The 20,870-nt window shown below is 45.2% G+C and overlaps 1 protein-coding gene across 1 annotated transcript; it reads right to left on the bottom strand.

Annotated features, from left to right (window-relative positions):
- Positions 1-3,337: 3,337 nt before the first annotated feature.
- Positions 3,338-18,237, bottom strand: LOC139589381 (urea transporter 2-like). The gene is made up of 9 exons (XM_071425797.1): positions 17,891-18,237; positions 12,597-12,759; positions 11,685-11,874; positions 11,119-11,247; positions 9,854-10,046; positions 8,105-8,252; positions 7,387-7,521; positions 6,396-6,445; positions 3,338-5,392 (listed from the first exon to the last, which is right to left on the bottom strand). Exons 2-9 carry the CDS (start codon positions 12,742-12,744, stop codon positions 5,216-5,218), a joined length of 1,170 nt encoding a protein of 389 aa, XP_071281898.1. The 5' UTR covers positions 12,745-12,759; positions 17,891-18,237; the 3' UTR covers positions 3,338-5,215.
- Between the last annotated feature and the right edge of the window lie 2,633 nt (positions 18,238-20,870).

Below are 20,870 nucleotides of genomic sequence, written 5' to 3'. Positions count from 1 at the left end.
TCATAGGATTGATTTTGTTGCTCCCTTCTAAGAGTTTGAATTTGTTGTGGGAAATCCTCATGGCAGTGATCTTAGAGGTATATTCCAACCTAAATGGTGAAGATTATGAGTTTTTTTTTTTAATTTTGCTTTGAGGAAACAGCCTCAAGATGTACCAGGGGATGTTTAGGTTGAATATTAAGGAAAAAGTTCTTCACTGAAAGGGTTGTCCAGCCCTGGGTGGTCCTGCAATGGTGGAGCCCCTGTCTCTGGAGGGATTTAAAAGCTGTGTGGATGTGGAATTTGGAGACATGGGCCAGTGGTGGCCTTGGCAGTGCTGGGGGGAACTTGATGATATTTTTCAACCTTAACCATTCTGTGATTCTATTCTATGATTCTGCTATGCACTGGAGTGTATAGCAAGTCAGGGGGCCTCAGCCTCAAGGTAAGTAATTTAACCTTCACAGCCCCTTTGCAAGTAAAGCACCTTTGGGGTCCTAAAATGATCCTTCTGACCCACATCCCTGAAATATTAAGGCCTCCAACTCCTGTTTAAACAGTTTCTGTTTCAATACATGTGAAACTAATTGCCATGGTCTGTCTGTGCCTCTGAGAACATGGAGAGTGAGGGCCCTATGTCATGGAGGTGTATTTGCTTTGAGAGTTGTTCAGTTTCCTCATCTCATTCCAAATCTGGAAAAAGCTCAGCTGCTGGTGACAAAATACCTTACAAGACTGCCTTACTACCTGAAGGCAGTTTTCCATGGCAAGACAAAGAGAAACTTCAGAGAGGTGTTAATTTGTGCCTAACAATTCACCTGTCGTGCAGTGAATGAGGGAGAGGAAAACAATCAAGCAATAATCAAGAATAATCTTTTCAATGCACAGTCCTGCTTCCTCATGGGTAGCATCTTTCTTAGCAGGTGAATTATGCCCAGCTATGGCCAAATTCTCTGTCAACCCCTTCTCACTTAGTGTCAAGATTCAAAAGATTAGATAATTATCAACACCAGCATTCTTCATACTGTTTATATTTCGTGTGCAGCCCAGTAAAACCAAACAGAACCTGCAGCAGTCCTGGAGGATCAGATAAAGGACATTGCATTGTTGCATTTCCCTGGAGTTGAGCACTTGACATCAAACTGGTAGTCTTGGGGGAGATTTATGCACATCAGACATCATCAATGAGAGCAGCTTAGGAAGTGGCAGTCAGGCAGTTCATTTGAGTCAGACTTTTGGATAAAATGTGACTCCCAGCAGATGTTTCCCAGTAGTCAGGGTTTTTTAAAACTTTATTTATTTATTTATTTATTTATTTTAAAATTTATTTATTTATAGGGTTTTATTTATTTATAGATTATTTATTTATATAAACATTACTTATTTATTTATTTTAGTTTTTGTGGTTTTTTAAAAAAAATTGTTTTTATTGATTTCTCCCCCAAGAATTACTTTCAATAGCATTTACTTATTTTATTTATATATGTATTTCTTTTCAGAACTGTAAACGCATTGGCATCTCTTTGCTGGCACTGGGAGGGAGGTAGTCCAGGAAAATACCCCAAAATTTCTGCCTAGTGTGTTTCTTATGCGTCTGGCATCACCTGTGTATCAGAAACAACACTGAAAAAAGAATGCTTGGAAAAGAGGGGTGATCTGAATAGTATTTATTTGATGTAAAGACAAAAACCAACCAAACAAAAACCCCCCAAAAAACCACAAAAAACCCCAAACAGCCAAAAAACCCAGTTTCACTAATAAGATAAATTAGTCCTGTTAGCAAAGACAGTGTTTTGAACGATAATGGGAAAAAGCATAATATAATATGCATGTTCTGACTGACTTACATGTCAAATTTCCAAATAGCTGTTATTTCCTGAGAGGTGATGGGAAGAATAAATTTGCTGGATAGTGTAAAATGTAGAATTAATTCTGAATGATGTGCAAAATCTTTCTAAATGGCTGGGACATAGCCTTCATCTTTTGTTGTTTTTCGGTTCTGTGTGTATGATTTCTTTATGGTAGTGCCAAAATGTCCCTGTTGCTCAGCAACAGCAGGCTGGAATAGCACCAGTCAGAGGAAATCTGCTGATTTACACTGGACATAAACTGTGTTCTCTTGCTCAAGTGCATATTTTGACAGAAGGGTGAAAGCAGCCTCTGTTGGTTTGCCTCTCTGGGGCACTCGTGGTCCAGGGTGGGGAGATCTCAGTTCAGGCATTAAAATACCCTTTTACACTACAATTTGATAAATCACAGAAGCAGGGAATGGTTTGGGTTGTGTTGGACACCTGAATTTCATCAGCCCAGCCCCCTGCAATGGGCAGGGACATCTTCCACTGCACCAAGTGGCTCAGAGACCTGCCCAACTGGACCTTGACTTTTTCCATGGATGGGGCATCTACCATACCTCTGGACAGTGGGCCAGTTCCTCACCGCCCTACCCACGAAAAATTCCTTCTTTTTATCTGGTCAGAATCAATCCTCTTTTACTTTAAAACCATCAACCCTCTTCCCATCGTCGCAAGCCCTGATAGAAAGTTTGTCCACATTTTTCTTAAAGAGATCTTCAAGTGCTGAGAGGCCACAAAAGATCTCCCCAGAGCCTTCTCTTCTCCAGGTGAGCACCTCCAGCTCTTCCAGCCTGGCTCCAAAGCAGAGGAGCTCCAAGCCCCAGAGCATCTCCATGGCCCTCTGTGCCTGCTCCAGGAATATTCTGGAAAAACCTGACCTCATCTGGCCCCAGTCTGGGGCCTGGTCAGCATCTCCCCTAGGAATGAATCCCTGCCTGCTCTAGAGGAGGTTTCTGTAGCTCTGTTGACCCAGTGCTGTCCCTTGGGCTGATTGTGCCTCCTGTACAGAACCAGGCTTTGCACTTGCAGGTTTAAGGAGGTTTGATGCCAAAGGACTGCAAAATGCCAAAGGACTGAGAGAGCTGGGGCTGTTCATCCTGAAAAAGGCTCTGAGGAGGACTTAGAGCTCCTTTGAGTGCCTGAACTGGCTCCAGGAGAGCTGGAGGAGGATTTTGGCTGTCTTGGGTAGCAGGACAGGGGGAATGGGTTTACACTGCCAGAGGGTAGGGATGGGATAGGTGGGATATTGGGAAGGAATTCTTAGCTGTGAGGGTGGGCAGGCCCTGGCATCAATTTCCCAGAGCAGCTGTGGCTGCCCCTGGATCCCTGGAAGTGTCCAAGGCCAGACTGGATGGGGCCTGAGCAACCTGAGATAGTGGAAGGTCCCTTCCCTTGGCATAGGGGATGGAACAAAGACCCTTTAACCCAAACAGTTTTGTGATTTTGTGATTCTGTGATAAGCACAAAGAGCAGAATTTAAAAATCTCCTATGTATCCCACACACACTGATTTAAAAATTTTATTTTCCATTGTCTTCTACACTACTTGTTTAAGAAGTAACCTATCTTTGGAAGAGCTTAATGATAATAGAGAGAGAGGAACTTAAAGCAAATTCAAAAAAGTATGAATGTTTGTTTTAGAAATTAACTCTGCAGAACATTATGTAGATATTTATTAAGTAAATCATGGAAATGCTACATTTTACAAGTGAGCGTCAATCATACAGAAATACTGTTGAACATCTGAAATCCTAGAACTTCACCAGAAGACACTGCCAACTGTTCATCACAAATATTTTACACTCAGGCCTTTGTGATGTTTGCAAAAATACATGGTTTGGTTTTTTTTTTCCCCCTCCCAAACTCAGAAATCATGCTAGATTATATTTCATTTGCTACAAGGAGAACAGGTTTTGGTTTGCTTTTCCTGGTGTGACACTAATGCATGCAGGCTCCTGTCAGCTGAAGGACCTGAGCACATGGAATATTTTTGGTGAAGATATGAGCTTCAACAGGAGACAGAGTATGTCAGTGAGCCAGGCAGAAAGGTTGATGCCTGTTCAGGTGACCCACACTGCTGGGTGCAAGGACAGCTCCCCTCTTCCCTCCCTGCACACCCTGGGAGCCTGAGCACGGGTGGCACCTGGCTGGTGCCCTGCAGAGCTCTGCTGGACTGACCTCAAATGTCCCCTTCCCACTGTGGGGCAGAGAGGAAGGCAGAGCAGCATCTTCACAGAACCACAGAGCTCCTGCCAAGGCCACCCCTGACCCTGTCCCCAAGTGCCACCCCCACAAGACCTTAAAACCCTCCCAGGATGGGGACACCACTGCTGCCCCAAACAGCCTCTTCCTAGGCTTGATAACTGTTTCTACAAAGATATTATCCCCAATAACCCAATCCAATTCATCCCAAATAATCCAATCCAATATTATCCCAAATAATCCAATCCAATTTAAACCTCCCCTGGCACAACTTGAGGCCATCCCCTTTCCTCCTGTCCCCGTTCCCTTGGAGCTGTCCCTGGCTGTCCCCTCCTGTCAGGGAGCTCTGCAGAGCCACAAGGTCCCCATGAGCCTCCTGAGCTTCAGCAGCAGGCTGGGACAGTGCCACATTTTGCTGTTTGATATTTCTGGGCTGAGTGGGACAGTGTAGGGAGAGGAATTCAGAAGTTCAGCTCAAATGAGATCTATTTGTGCACTGACTGAACAGAGCCCTTTTATTGCATAGGAAAGGGACAGCAATGAGTTTCTTGCTGCCCCCTACTTTGCTAACCCATCACCAAGTTCAAGTATTAGAAGAAATCATGAGATTAACACAAAAATCACAAAAATCATGCCTATCTTATGTTTGTTGATTGCTAATGAACATCTCCCTCCATGGGGTTTGAGAGGTTCTCCAGGTAGAATTCTTCACAACCTATTTTCTACTTGGCAAGGAGTGCTCTTTATTTCATTTCTCTGCTACAATGAAACTCTCTAGCATGCCTCCTATTGCTGTCATAAGATATTTAGCCATTAATTTGAAGTCCCCTCATATGCTGAAAGATGCTCTTTATTTCTTTACATTTGATTTCGGTGTCTTCAATTTCACAGAAAGATTTTTCTTTTCAGCTTGTAAGTAATTTTCCCATTGCTTATAATTCAAGTATCTTTTCAGACATGTGTGCTTTGAAATCATAACAGGTTGATACTGGGAAATGGTCATTCCAGCACAGCCCAGTCCTACCTAATAGAAATCTCCTGATTAGAACAAATAGATGTGGTGGGAAAAGTTTCTCCACGCAGAAGTGGTGCTGGACATTGTAGCAGACAAATCACATTCTGTTGGGCAAATACCTCGTGCTCTTGCCTTGAAATAAGATGAGTTTCTCTCTTCTTGGGTCTCTATGCCTCACAGCAAGACTTCTCATGTTTCTTCATCATCAGGTAATAAGCTCTGTTGGCTTCTGGGTAGGTGACTTTGGAGAGTGGCAGCCTGCAGATCCCAGAGTGGTTTGAGGTCATTAGCAGGAAGGTCAGGGCAGACAAGCAAAAGGGCCAGGTTCCAGATGGCACCCCAAACTGCAAAGAAAAACAACAAAACACCCATTTGCTTCGTGTCTTTCTTTTATTAGACTAACACCCACAGCCAGACACCTTGGAACAAGGTTTCTGGAGGAAGTCTAGACTCGGTTTTGCTTTGAGTCTTTCCTTCGAGAGGCTGGGTTTCTTTATGATGTCTTGACATTGTGCATCAGCCTGAAACATCTACCAGCTCTGGTGAGAGGGCTGCCTCATCTGCCATGGGGAAGGTTTCTCGGGTGCATGAGGTAGGAGAAGGTGACAATGAGAGAGGAGAGCAGATACCAGAAACATTCAGCTCTTCCCTGGGCTGTGGTACCTACTGACTTTTGGCAACTGAGAAAAGAAGTTAAGCCAAATTTAATGTTTCTTTAACATGTGCAGGGCCCTTTTTCCAATTGCTTCTGGCATGAAGTAAATACCTGAAAGAGGGGAGATATTCTAGCAGCCTGCCAGCGCCTAAAGCAGGTCCAGGAGAGCTGGAGAGGCACTTTGGGGAAGGGCCTAGACAGGATAAGGGGGAACGGCTTTCCACTGACAGAGGGCAAGGTTAGATTGGGTATGAGGAAGGAATTCTTCCCTGTGAGAGTGGTGAGGCCCTGGCACAGGGTGCCCAGAGAAGCTGTGGCTGCCCCATTCCTGGAAGTGTTCAAGGACAGATGGGGCTTGGAGCACTCTGGGACAGTGGAAGGTGTCCCTGCCCATGGCATAGGGGTTGGAACTTGATGAGTTTTAAGGTGCCTTCCAACCCAAACCATTCCGTGATTCTGTGATCTCACAAGTGTCTGGAGCTGAGCTGTGGAAGTTCGTGCAAACTCTGAGGATGGAAAGTGGCAAGTGATAATTCCAAGTCACCTTTTCCAGTGGGAATCACACCAACCCCCCTGGGCAGATAGTAACCCCTCTCCCAGACCATTTCTGCCTTTGGCTGAGTTTTTCTCCACATCTTGGTGTTTTGTCTGACGAGCCAGGGAAATCAGCCCTTAGCTGATACACTACTTACCACAGACAACATGTGGGTCACTGCTGCTCCCAGGTAGGCACTGAAGAGTGCTGTGGAGGAGAAAGGCAGTTCCTGGTGAGTTCAGCTGCTCATGGAGTACAACAGCAATGACAAACATCTCTCCTTCTGCCTTGGGGAGCTCAACCAATGATTATGATCCTGTCTGGGCACAACCCTGCTAAATCCCTCCCTGTGTCCCCTCCAACCTGGAGCATATGGGAGGGTCAAAACAAACAAACAAACAAACAAACAAACAAACAACACTGGACTGATGAAAAATGTGCAATGCCATAATGGGCTTTTGAAAATTGCGCTGACGTGGAAAGTATGTAGCTTGATGGATGGGGTTACATAGGAAAATAACCCACTCTCATCTGTCCTGCCTCCAGGGCTTGAAGGTGGGTCAATGACATTCAGAGCTAAATCTCTCTTATATGAGCACTGAATGAGCAATAGTTTCACTCCCAGCTCACTCTGATATTGAAATTTCATATGGAATTGCCTTATAAATAATTCTTCAACCCTGCTGTGTTGCCCAGCTCATGCCTTTGACCCATTTCAAGAGAATGGGGAGTGTGTACTGTCTAACTAGAGCAGAGCCCCACTCTTCTCAAAGATTAGCATGTCCTTCTTCAAAGAAGGAATTTGAGCCGGTATCTATGGCTGGAAAAAAACCACCCGTGATTCATCCAGCAACGAGCGAACAAACACAACTAATGACTCAAAACAAAGCTGATTTGATTTCAAAGACCTCAGTTAACACGTGCCCACCGATCACAGCTCTTTAAACACAGCTCTTGGCCAAAAATGAAAGCACAGAGTGCATGAAAGCCGTGGCTCCAACACGCAGCCCCACCACTCGTCAGCCTCGCCTACATCCATCTGCCTGCCTGGGGTGCCCATCTGGCTCCAGCCCCCCTCTGCTGTGAGGAGAGGTCTCTTCTCATCCTGTCTCACTTCAAGGGGAGGTGAAAACCTGCTGGGTACCTACCACAGGCCATGGCCAGGAGGTGTGCCTGCCAGGTGAGAGCCAGGAACATGCCCCCGATGGCAGCGCAGGACAGGGCGCTGTTGTAGCCCCACAGCCCCAAGTAGATTTGGTTAAACGGTGTTGCTAAGCTTAGCCCTGGAAAATAAAGCCAGAGAAATGTGTCATTCCTTGGCCAAAGGGATGAAAGCGGTGGAGAAGTGGCAAGAATCCAGATTTTCAAAGGCTCTGGCCAGCACTTGTACATGGGGCTGTTTGTAATCCTGTTGCTAGGGTCTAAAAGGGAATCATGGCAGAATTTTCCTGTTGCTGCTGAGCTGGCTTTGGTGATTTAATTTCAGCAGAACACACATGAGTGGATGAGCCTACATGTGAACCTTAAATGAATCCCTGAGGCCTGCACGTTCAGGCTGATGGCTATGACTTTCATTGATCTGCCCCTAAACCCACCAGGATACACCCAGAAATTAAGTACTTTGTGGTAAAAATTAATCTCAGCACAACAGACACTTTTTTCTTCTGAAGGTTTCCACCCTCATAAAACAAGGTAAGAGAATGGGGAAGTGAATCAAAAGAATTCTTAAAGCAGAAGTTTGAGCACATTTTGTTTCCAATTAGCCATTCTCCACTGGGTTAAACACTTGTGACTTTAATTGCTCCACTTATTGTAGTTCCTGTTTTACTCTCCATGCTTTTATACAAATCTGGATAAAACCATTACCTGCCAGTATCCCCGCTGCTGAGCCGATCACTGTGTGGACACAAAGGAGTGGAGAGGAGATAAATAAACCAATCAGGAAAATTCCCCCAGTCCAGGGGTTGTCACAACCATAAACCTGGCCCACGCCGACTGGGATGGATTGCAGGAGCTGTAGAAATTAACAAACCAAACAAGACAATTTGTTATCAGCTTTGTAATTTTTTTTTAAACCTATTTTTCTTGGCCAGGCTTACATTTGGCATTTATTGGATACAGTCTTTCTTTTTAATTGGAATATTTGGACAGGTCTCAGGAGACAGCAGGGCATTTCCACAGGGTTTCCCTTCAATGAAAATGAGTCATAGCTTGCTCCCTCGCCCTGAGCTCCTCTGCCAGGTTTTTGCTCTAAGATAAAAGGTAAAGATTTTGTGAAAGGGTTTAATCATCCTCTTTGCATGTGCTGATTTTTGCATATCCATAGGGACCATGAGAGTGAGCTTAGGGGATGGTTGGGATCCACTAGGAGTATGAGCAAGAGTTGCTGGGCTGGTGGGACAGAGCCCAGCTTGGTCACAGCTTAGAGATGGTTTTGAGGCACTTTTTGTATACAGTCGCCATAAAACTATGTGCCATGGTAAATGTTCTTTGAGAAATGTCACTTGTGGGTTTCTGTTTAGTGTCAATTAACTTCCTTTTCTTAATCACTCCCTAGGAAACCCTTAAAATAGTCAGCTGAGCCTTAGGAGAAAATAGTTACTCTGGTATCTGTATTGTTTATGGTGTAATCCAGGAGAATAAAATGTTCCTTTGGAAAGGTCCCACTTGAATATAAATTAAAAATGTGTGAATGTGCACCTGTGCCCAAGTTTTTAACCATTCCAACACAGTTATATCTGCTTGCTCATGTCTAATCAGAAAGATGCAATTTTATAAACAGCCTGTATCTGAAAAATTAAAATTACCCAGTGAACTAACTGGAATTCTCAGCACAACCTTAGCTATGGGGAGATGATCAGTATATGCATAGAAATAGAAATGGGTAATTAGATTCAAGAGAGTATTTGAAGATTATAATCTATACAATTGGATCCAACTGCACATGAAAAGATTCTCCTTTTCAAGCTGTCCAAAATGTAAATTCCTAGAGTAGAAAAAGTATTATATTTTGGAAAATAGTTCTCTTATAAATCAAATTTTGTACTGCCAGGCCATAAAGCAGCAAAAAAGGAGGTGGACCCACTGGAGCCAGTGCAGAGGAGGCCACGGAGCTGCTGCCAGGGCTGGAGCCCCTCTGCTCTGGAGCCAGCCTGGCACAGCTGGGGCTGTTGAGCTGCACAAGAGAAGCTCCAGGGACACCTCAGAGCCCCTGCCAGGGCCTCCAGGGTCTCCAGCAGAGCTGCCCAGGGACTGGGGACAAGGCCTGCAGGGACAGCAGCCAGGCAATGGCTCCCAGTGCCAGAGGGCAGGCACAGATTTTGGGCTCTTGGCAATTAGGAATTGCTGGCTGGGAGGGTGGGCAGGCCCTGGCCCAGGGTGCCCAGAGCAGCTGGGGCTGCCCCTGGATCCCTGGCAGTGCCCAAGGCCAGGCTGGACAGGGCTTGGAGCAGCCTGGGACAGTGGAAGTGTCCCTGCACATGGCAGGGGTGGCACTGAATGGTCATTTAAGGCCCCATCCAACCCATTCCATAGGAATTTATAAAGGAAGAGAATACATTTCTGTAGTGTTTTTAACTGTAAATGAAGGGGACTGTGACGCTTAAGACATCCTACCATGGTGATTTCAGCATCTGCCCAGGTGATGTTCGGTGTTCCCATTGCAGGACGAATCACAGTCGTGGGGAAGAAGAGGTTGTGTGGTCCTGAAGCAGCCAGGTAGAGGGTCAAGGCCAAGTTGAAAGGCAGGGTGAGAACAGGCAGGTCCCACTTAGAGAAAACTGCACTTAAAGCACTGGTGAAAATAGGGCTGAAAGAAGAGCAAAATGAAGCTTGTCAGAGGGGCAAACTGTAAACCTAGATGCAGAAAATTTGGTCTATTTAAAACAAACAAAAAAAAACCCAAACCAAACCAAAAAAACCCTTCTCCTCCTTCTATCTGTTTAATTTCTTCAATCTTTCTGATCAAATCAGAGACAGAAAGGGTCACTCCATAAATTTGCTACCCCTCCAAAGGCAATTATCAATGTACAGATTCCTGTCGTGTTATGTTAGTATGTATGGTGAATTTGCCAAACGTGAAGGAGACAGGATCCAGTGCTTTAATGGAGTTATTCCCCAGCTCAATCTCAGAGTTTATCTTTTATTTTTTAGCACCTGAAGTGGACTGAGACTATGGTACCCATGCTGGGTCTGAGTGAACTGTGAATGAGGCTGTGTGCCCTTGCTCAAGCTTGTGCATCAGCAATAAAAGCTGACATCAAAGTGACTGTAACACCACATGAAATTCAGGCAGACAAATTACAGGTGTGGTTTTAGCAATCTGCAGCTAGACATTTTGGGGTCAAAGACCAGGCTTCAAAATTTTTTGCTGGCCAAATACCTAGTGGATTATAGTGTCATATATACGAGTAAAATATTAGTAGTTGTTTGTTTTGATTAGTGTCAACCATCATGTCTTGGGACCACTGAACAGCTTCTGTGCTTGGAGAAGTAAATTTTCATGACATTTTTATATGGTGACTTAAATAGATGAAACACTTGTGGTTGATGATGGTAGGAAATAGTGAAAATAATGTTCCTCTTGAAACAGAAATGAATTGATGCATCACAGCAATATGACTCATGTTCAGAACATTGAATTACACATGATCAGCCACTGATTTTTGTTTTCCCCACTGGGATTATTTGTGATTATGTGTGTATTTTTATTTGTTTCTGGATTACATCTGAGTTTAAAAGTGTAAATAACAGCACAGATTTAACACTACATATGTGTTGTGTTGCCTTTCCACTGCTGGCTGCATAGAAATGCAGCAGCTCAGACTCATGTGTGGGGACTCTGGGGCTGGAAGGAGGAGCAGAGGAACCATCTGTCTTACCAGGTCATGGACACCAGTGCCACAGGCAGGAGGAGCCACCAGTTGTAGTCTTCATCAGCAGAGAAGACAGCCATCAGCAATCCCACCAGGACCCCGTTGTATCCGTACAGGCCTGCTGCTATGGCTGATCTGTGGGGAGGGAACAGCTGTCCTGAAGCCCTCTCCCCTGAGGATGCTTTGCTGACATCAGCCCTCCCTCCCCACCCAGCTGTGGCTCTGTTTGGGGATGTCCTGCTGGAACTCATCCACTGAAATTCGATTTTTCACACCTGGCTCAGCATCTACCCCCCCCAGCTTCTGCAGGTTTGTCCACTGTCCCCCTGCACCAGGTGCAGCTGCTGGGAGATCTCTCTGGCCCTAGCAGACCAGATACATGCCCAGTCAAGGCTGGATCACACAATCATAGAAGGTTTGGGTTGGAAAGAACCTTAGAGACCACCTTGTTCCAACCCTATGCCATGGGCAGGGACCCCTCCCACTAAATTCAGGCTCCTCATCCACATCAAACATCTAACACATAAATCAGCACTGAAGTGGCCACCTGAGGGGGAAAAGCATGGACTTACCTGTCCTGACCCAGAATAAGTGCTGTTAAAGTTGAGACAAGTGTTCCCACGCATCCTGTGAGTGTCCACCATGGGTTCTGCATCAGGAGCCCAGTCAGAATGACCAGCCCAGTGAGGGGGTTGTTGACAAACATCACCTGGGATATCCCACGCAGCACCCAGTCAAGGAGCTGGATCACGAGGGGTTTGTCTGGAAAAGATCAAATCCAGCAATAAAACAAGCCCCCTAAAGTCTGCAGATGGTACTGATTTGGGATGTATTTTTGAAACTCAGGAAAAGTTTTGGCAGTGGGACTTGGCACCACGGCTGAAGCAATGAATCAACAAGACTGTAAAACCTGACAGGGATTTATTATGGTCCACAGTGAAGGCTTACAGCTGGAAAACTGAGATGAGCAGTGAGGTTGCCAGAACCCTGTGTTATAAAGTACCCTGGACCAGATTCATATGAACCAGCTAATTTATGATGTCTGTGGCTCAGATGGCAAATCGTGTGTGTATCCCACTGCTGATTTATCACAGGGACCAAACACACCTACCTGTGTGTAATTTAACTTCACAGTGGCATTAGGCTTGACAGAAACTGCTCAACTGAAAGGACATGGAGTGTTAAGAAGAATGGCAGAGTACAGAATAACCATCCAGGGCTATATTCTGTGGGACTAAATTCACTTTGTACATGGCATGCTGGGAGGTAAATGTCATCTCAGACATCCCCAAGATTTAAGCACTATGTGGATCTCTGCACAAAGCTGATTTTTTCCCCTACAAAACGGACATAAATCAGGGTAGAGGTAATTTCTCTACTACTCTAACTTGAATCACATCACTAAGAAGTTAGTTATTACTCCTTTGATATACTTTTTTTTTTTTTGGAATCCGCTGTCATTAGTCATGATGAAGTAGGTTTACCTTTCAGCCAGGTTCCAAAATCCTTCATGTCTCCAGTGAGGTAACCCACAGCTCTGCAGAAACTCTTCCCACCAGTGCTCAGTGGATTCTGCTTCACTGGCATTCTTTCCCCCATGGTTTCTATCTTGACATCAACACAGTTTTCCATGTTGATGTTCTGAACCTTTGGTAAAATTCAAGGGAAAAGAAAAAACAAGAGTTCATTACAATGTCTCTTTCTGATCCCTGCTTATTCTCCTTGCCACATTACTGCTCACCACATGGTACTTTGGAACCAGAAAGAGGAAAATCCTTACTCTGAGCACCTGATTCTTTTGTGTCCATGAGCACATTCCCTCTTCACATTCCCTGTCCTCCCAGACTTCCATGCAGTTATAAGAATATGTCTCATTTATTAAGCTTCTCTGCTGCTTAACCCATACTTCCAGTTTGAATTCATCCATCAGCCATCAATAATAGGCACCTAAATTCAGTTTTATAATCATCTATTGGGATCAGTTCACCCTTCTTGTGAGCACAGGCTTAGCCTGGGGTTGTCCATGGTGCCTTATTCCATAACTCACTTGCATTCATACATTCCTTTTTCTCATTTGAACTGCACTTTAAGCTGACCAAACTTTAGAAGTACCCAGCATTGACTCAAGAGTTTGATGCCAGAATTCACCGTTCTTGCTTTCCATTCTGCCTTAGCCATGTTGCTTTATTCTCTGCTGAGACAGTTTTGGGGACTGCATGTTGGAAGCTGTAGTAAGAAACCCTCGGAGACGAATGAAAATACACTCATTAAATTTACCTAGTGCTATAAAAAGTTTAAATAGGGTAGGGGACTGTTACAGGCCCAGCAAAGGTGTTTAGGCCTAAATAAAGTGTTTGGGATGCAGGAGATGGGGTCCCCTTTGGGACATACACCCTTTGCATAAGGGGTTGCTGGAATAACCTTTGGCACCTCATACAGCCTAGACAGCATTATTCAGGCACATGGATCAGAGGCTTACACCTAACATTAAAAATCAGTGCCTATAGCCAATTCATTGTTTGTCCAAGAGCCAATTCTAAATATGAAGTCACCAAATAAATAAAAATCCCTGTGCCTGGAGCATAGCCTGTTTCCTGAACTAATTCTTGGTGATTATCAAGCAAACACCAAAGTGTGTTGCTGTGTGAATACAGAACCAGTGGTGCTTCAGGTCTCACTGGTGAGTGCCAGCTTGTGCAAGAAGTAATGAATTTATATTAGGAGCTGATAGTCTAAATAGGATGATACAGACACATCGGTCTTGTGTTAGTTCTTGACTCTCTCAAAACTTTATTAAAGGCCTTGTAAACGTGTGGGGAGAGAACCCATAGCTCAGAAACACAGGTGCTGAGTACTTAAGGTGCTTCACCCCTGGGCATTGCACTGCCAGACCCTCCAGTGTGGTTAAGCAGCTCTGAGTCTGTGTAGGGGAAAGCCTGGTCAATGCACCATTGGTTAATCCTGGCCATTTTCTTGTTCTTGTGGTACAAGAGGGATGGCGGTGACATTTCAGGAAGGAATAAATATTTGCACAAATGAAAAAATGGGCATTTTCTGCCTTCTGGAAGAGCTCAGCTAATAAAAGGATAGGTTCTAGATGAGATGCTGATTACAGGACCAGTAAATACAGAAGAGTATTGAGTTTGGCTTTGTGTAGGACATGAAGGTAAGGACCTGGAATAAAAAGGCTAAGAAAGAAAAGAAGAGGAGGAAAGAGTGGTGCTAGGAATGGTGTCCTGATACAGGAAGGCTTTTTTTTGGGTCTGTTATAACTTATTATGTTAATTCATTAACTATCGCTTTTTTCATACTTTGTTCTGGAATAAGTGAATGGAATATACTTTCAGTTAAATCAGAATTTCCAGCCAAGATAAACTCTCTCCATTTGGTGAAAGTGCAGATCCTTTCCTGAAAGTGAAAGATCCTTTCTTTTCAAAGGATCTCCCTCTTTATCAGCTTGGGCTTTCCCTGTTGCTAACCTGTAAAATGAAGTGCTGCTGCAGTGCAGAGCAGTGCTCTGAGACCCTGGGTGTTCCCTTGCACGCTGAGTGAGGAGCTGTTTGCACTCAGGGGTCTGCAGAATGGGATGCAATGTGCATGTGAAGTGTTGCAGTCACTGTCCACTCCACTTGTACAGTGGAGATAAAAAAATGGAAGAGGCTGAGGGCCTGAATTCACCAAAAAATGGACGTATTGCTGGCAATAGTCAGGCAATAGGCAAGAGTGAGCTGGCAGTGCTCCTCTGCCCTTTCCGGGGGCAGAAATGAAGCCAGCTCAGTGCAGCTGGCACGGCAATCAGACCAGGTGACCTGGTGAGTCACTTGCACTAACCTGTTTCCAACTTCACACCCAGTGAATGCCCAGCGAGTCCCAGAGCATTCAGAGTCACAGGGGCTGCAGGGTGATCCTGGTTACCTTCTGTCCTGCAGGGCTGCTCAACCCGTGTTCATTATGTCACAGAATCATGGAATACTTTGTGCTGGAAGGGACCTTTAAGGCTCACCTATTCCAACCCCTCAGGCACTCCCATTTGAGCTTGGCATTGTCTTTCTCTAGAGGGACCACAGGAATTTCATCTGTTCAGTAGAGCTTGTGGTGAGTGACAGGACAAGGGGCAGTGGCTTCAAACTGAGAGAGGGCAGGGTTCGATTAAACATCAGGAAGAAATTGTTCCATGTCAGATTCCCTGTCAGAGATTGCCCAGAGAAGCTGTGGTTGCCTCTGGATCCCTGGAAGTGTTCAAGACCAGGATAGACAGGTCTTGGAGCAAACCGGGATAGTGGAAGGTGTCCCTGCCCATGGCAGGGAGGGGGACTAGATGAGCTTTAAAACCCCTTCCAACCCCAACCATTCTGTGATTTTTTATGCTAAGAGAGAATGAAACCATTATTGAGCAGCCTCCTCACCTGCAGAGCAGCCAGGTGGGAAGTGGGTGTAGGCCAAGAAAACCTTTGGTTTGGGATGGGGTCCTCATGACACAGTGAAGACCCAGATCCAGCCCCACTGGTTTCATGACTTCCCTGAATCCCATCCCAGGCACTGTGTCGGGGCTGCATCCTATCTGAGTGAGTTTTGTTGTCACCACAGCCCTGAGGCTTGTCCCGTCTATTCAGAAACACAAAGTATGAAGGATTTGCACTATTCTACTGAGTTTTCCAATAGGAGCATAAAGAGGTAGTGAAACACTTGGAAACTGGCACCAGCATAAACTTTTTTAGGCATTTTTAGCGATTTTATAAAGCAGTACCTACCATATATATGCATAGATTAATGATTTGTTAACACATTGTGTTGCTCCAGGGAGTAGGTGTTAGCAGGTATTTAGGAAAGGAGAGAATACAGAAGGTGTCTTATCTCAGAACTGTGGATATGCTCAGAGAATTTTAACACAGTGATATCTGAATAATAATGCAGACCAAAGTGTACATGTTCTGATGGGGATTTCATGTGTGCTGGTCTGCAGCAGGTCTTTTGAAGACCTGCAGCTGAAGTTATGCAAACACATGGTTTTCACTGAAAGCGTTATTTTTTCTTAGTGCGCAAAGCAAGGAAATGGAGGTAATTGCAAAAGGAGTGTTCTGCTGGAACAGACTGCTTGGCTTCTGCAGGGAGGTAGGTTTGGTAATTTTTTTATTCTTGATTTCTATTAGTCCAGGGAAAAAAAAAAAAATTAAAGACTAAGTTCTGTTCTCAGGCAGCTTGGAGCACACTGCCTCGTCTCACATAAACTCTTGAGAGGTGTTCCAGCCCTGCAGTGCAAACTCCCAGTACTGGTATGTGACTGGTGAGATACAGGAGCAGCAGCAGAACCCAGGCAGAGCCAGTCTGAACACACTTTTCATCTCAGTGCTGCAAGTGCAAGTGGTTTGTAGTGTGCTGTAAGTGCAGAGAAACTACTGAAACCCATTTTCATGGGAAGTGAGAGCTTCCCATGAAACAAAGCAGAAAACATAGAAGATGTTTCTCTTTTGTGAAGATGAAATCATCACAGGGCCGAGATGTTAATCTACCGTGCTTTTTAATCATCCTTTCAGAGTTAATAAATGTCCTGTAGCAAAGTGCTGACGTTATGCAACCCCGTGTCTCCCTAAATCAATTTTCCTTCCACTGGTGTGCACTTCCTCCCTGTCAGGCCGTACCCACGGCATCCCAGTCATGCCTTCCAAAGCTGGGGCTGCCCTCCTGCAGCACCTGGCCCTGCAAACACTCCTTTATCCACCTGCTGAGGACGAGACAAGCCTGGCCACAGGTTGGTTTTGTGTTGTGCATGCTAAGAGCGGTGTTGTGCTTGCAGCAGGGAGAGGGACAGAGTTTTTAGTTTGGCTGATTAATATTCCAGGCAATGGGTGCTTCCAAGCTTGGACACGGGGCTTTTACCTGTGGAAATGCAGCAAAGCTATCTAGCACTTTCTCTTCTTTCTGGAATTTTCCTCTCTCCCTGCCAAAATCCAGGTTTCTCTGAGGGTTTAATTTATGGTGAGGTGTTTGTTTGTGCAAGGACCTGCTACCGCACAATCACAGCCATTGTATCTTGCATTCTCTGAATTGTTGCTGTGAAGTCTGCGGGCAGCCAAGCTCTGTGAGCAGCCTGTTTTTAGAGGAATTCCTGCATCCAAGCACAATAGGAGGAAAGGGCCAGACTCTCTGCAGCTCTAATTCCAGCAGAGCCCGTGTGATGTTACCAGGGGTGTAGTAAAGCTGGATTAATATTGTGTTAGGCATAGGAACACACGCAAGCACAAGCACAATCCTTGAAACAGGTTATAATGCACTTGACCCTCACTGGAAGAAAATAGCTCAGGTTCTCCCATAGAAGGTATATTTCAAAGTATTAGATCAAAAGAAAGCTTACACCTCAGATTCAAATATTCATTAAGCTCACATGCAATTCAGTTTTCAGAGACCTCTCTCTCAGGGACAGAGAAATACAGAGACACTCTCTCATCAGCTGTGTATTATTACTATGTGGGCATTTTCATTTGGCAGAATGGAAAGGCAGTAAAAGGAAATGCTAAAGAGTTCTGGTTATTTCTTTTAAAAATTTATTTCTTTTCTCTATTTCCTCCAAGGCTCAGCCACCTGGCTATGCAGTACTAATAAATCCTCACCCTGCTAGAAACTGCTTGATAACTCGTATTCTTGTGCTCCTCCTGAGCCTCAGCTGCTCTCCTTCAGCAGGGCTGCTCAAATGCTGCTTGCCAGGTGTTTTGAGGGAGAGGAAAGACCCAGGTAAGTCAGTAACAGGGTGCATTAAAAGGAAAGAACAGAGTGCTCTTACCTCTCAGACGAGCTTGGGAGGAGCTGTAGGTTTGCTGGTTAGGCCAGAAGGAAAGTAGGGAAAAAGAAAATGTCCCACCAGCTTATATAGGCTAGCATGGCTCCTGTCCTGATATTACTGATTTGTTTCTCCTCCCACTTAGTGAGCTCCAAGTGAATGTTAAGAAAGTTCCCCTTTGAATTCTCCACCTTTCCTCTTGCTCTGTCCTGGGTCTCTTGCCAACAATCTATCCAAATGTCCTCTTTCCTGCTGGATTTTTTAAGGTTTTTTTTGTTTAGTTTTTAAAATTATTTTATTTTTACTTTTTCCTTTTTTTAAAACAAATTAATTCTCCTTTAACTTTGTCCTTTCTCCTTCTCTACCACTTAAAATAAAAGAAGATTTTGAAATGGACTCTCAGTATACCTGAGCTTGACCTCAAGTTCATCCTCAGCATTATCTTCCTTATCCAATGCAACTTAGCATCCTTCCCTATCAAAATTCTGACCTGGGAATGTGCAACACAGCATTTTGTGTTCGGCAGCCTATCAAGTTTTCCTGTTTCTGGGTACCTTTCAGAAGCACTGTTCTGTTAATGAAATGCAGTGGAAGACCGGGTGACCTTCCAATGTTTAATTGCTTTTATATATTATTTGAGAAATTCAAGGGGTATTTTTCTTTCTTTTTCTTTCTTCTCCTTTTTTTTTTTTTTTTTTTTTTAACCTATCCTCCCCATCTCACTGGAGGAATCTGAAATATCAGAAGTGTTGCATATTTGAGAGGTTTATAGGGCTGTGAAAGTGCTGCAAGTGAGAAGAGGCTGGAGAGGGAAGTCTTGAATGGTAATGCAGGAGAAAGGGTAGAGAAGAAGATGGTGAACTTAAGGGACCTTATAGGCTAATTTAATCCATTGTAGAATTCTCTTTAGGACTCTTTCACAGTGATGGCTGAGAGAAGCAACCTTGCAAATTGAGCTGCGTGCTGGAGAGAATGGTTTATTGTTAAAGCAGAACCCATCGAGCTTTGTGACTTTGCTTCCCCCAGCCCTGTGGAAGCAGCCTCGGCATGCACACGAGCTGGAGGGGTGTTATTGTCTCTGCACTCATTCCTGGGGTGCATCTCTTTCGATGGAGGTGTTTTTAACAGCAGACTGGATTTTTTTCTCCCCTCAGAGGAGGGCATCTGATATAAGCTGTCAGCTTAGCATTGCTGCAAGAGCTAGCCTTCCTCTGATCAAACAGGCAGCAGCCCCTGTGAGTGAGCCAGACACTGCCATCCTACGCCTTTGCACCCAGCAGAACATGAAATTTTGCAGGGGAAGCTGCCTCACTCTAGTGCAGTTAACATATTTTCCCTTTACCATTAATTTCTCCTCGGGCTGCCTTTGCTTTCTGACTGGTGAAATGAATCCTTGCATGTCCAAAGAAGGGAAATGCATTGGGTGATTTGGATGGCAGAGCCTCACAGGGAGTCTGTTCAGACTGAGTTTTGATCTTCACACCTCTCACATTTCAGAGATGTCCAGGCCTGGCTTCAAATTATTTCAAGCAACATCTCTTCAGCTCTCCCTCAAAGGTGTGCAGCACATGGGGCAGGCAGGGCTCACTCCTGGGTTGTGCTGTAAGGTATTTATTCCCTCCAGGGAATCACGGATTCCCAGAATATTCTGAGTTGGAGGGGACCCACAAGAATCATCGAGTCCAGCTCTGAAGTAAAAGGCCCATAGAGGGAATGAACCCACAGCCTTGTCCAAATTAGCAGCATGCTCTGGCCAACCGAGCTTTTCCCATTCCAGGGTGAGGAGATGGGAAATGAGGAATTCCGGGTGAGTTATTGGGAATGGGAGTGGGAAACAAGAGGATGTTACTGGGAATGGGAGTGAGAAACACGGGAGTCTGAAGGAGTTACTGGGAATGGAGAGGGAGAAATGAGGATTTAACTGGGAATGGGAATGGGAAATGTGGAATTCCGGGTGACTTCCTGGGAATGGAAAACGTGGAATTCTGGAAACTGGGAGTAGGGGAGGGAAATAGGAAATTCTGGGTGAGTTCCTGGGAACGGGAAATGAGGATTTGGGTTGGTTACAGAATCCCAGAATGTTTTGGGTTGGAAGAGACTTTAAAGCCCATCTCATTCCACCCCCTGCCTTGAGCAGGGACACCTTCCACTATCCCAGGTTGCTGCAATCCCTGCCCAGCCCAGCCTGGAACACTTCCAGGGATGGGGCAGCCACAGGCAGGGACTGTGCCAGAGCCTCCCCACCCTCACAGGGAGCAATCTCTTCCTAATACCTGATCTCGACTGCTCTCTGTCAGCACGGAGCCACTCCCCCCTGTGCTGTCACCACCCGTACAAAGGAGCCAGATTCAGGACTGCTCTGTCTGATTCTGGTGCCTTAATGAGCTGCTTGACAGGTTGGAGCGACACACAAAGAAGCCAGTGGCTGGCAGGTCAGTGATGGATATCTTGGAGTGGAGCATTGTTCGATTATCAGAGCTGGTTAATCAGTAACAGGATCACAGCCTGCTGATGGGAGTGAGGCCCCTGGCAGAGCCTGCTGCTCTGGGATGGAGAGCAGGGAAAGCTTCCAGTGCCATGTGACGGGATCTCTGGATCCCAGGTGCAGCCAGCTGCTGGAGAGGTGGATGCAGGAATGCCTCCCTGCAGCTGTGTGCCCTAGGAAAACCTTCCTGGTTGCCTGAGGACTGAGATTCCCCCTGTATAGGACTGTTGTAGAAAGGTGGGAATGATAGAAAACCCAGGTGTGACTCAGTGCCAGTTCTGGTGCCCAGCACTAACCTCCAGTGCTGTAAGTGATGTAGGTATCCTTTGGGGTTCAATGTAGGAAAACTGAACTTGCAATGGCCATTCCTAGGCAAAAGGATTGAGATGTGCACGTTTGTCATGTAGCTGTCACTTACCACCTGCCTGGGAGTGGGCCACCAGCTCTGGGAGATGAGGTAAATGTGTGCAAATTGATCATGCAGGTGACACAGGGGAC

The sequence above is a fragment of the Agelaius tricolor genome, unplaced genomic scaffold (genome assembly GCF_023055355.1).
Source record: "Agelaius tricolor isolate 1412-34295 unplaced genomic scaffold, bAgeTri1.0.p SCAF_4, whole genome shotgun sequence".
NCBI lineage: Eukaryota > Metazoa > Chordata > Aves > Passeriformes > Icteridae > Agelaius > Agelaius tricolor.
Note: the sequence above shows the minus strand (reverse complement) of the source record. Positions and strands in the feature narration are given on the sequence as shown.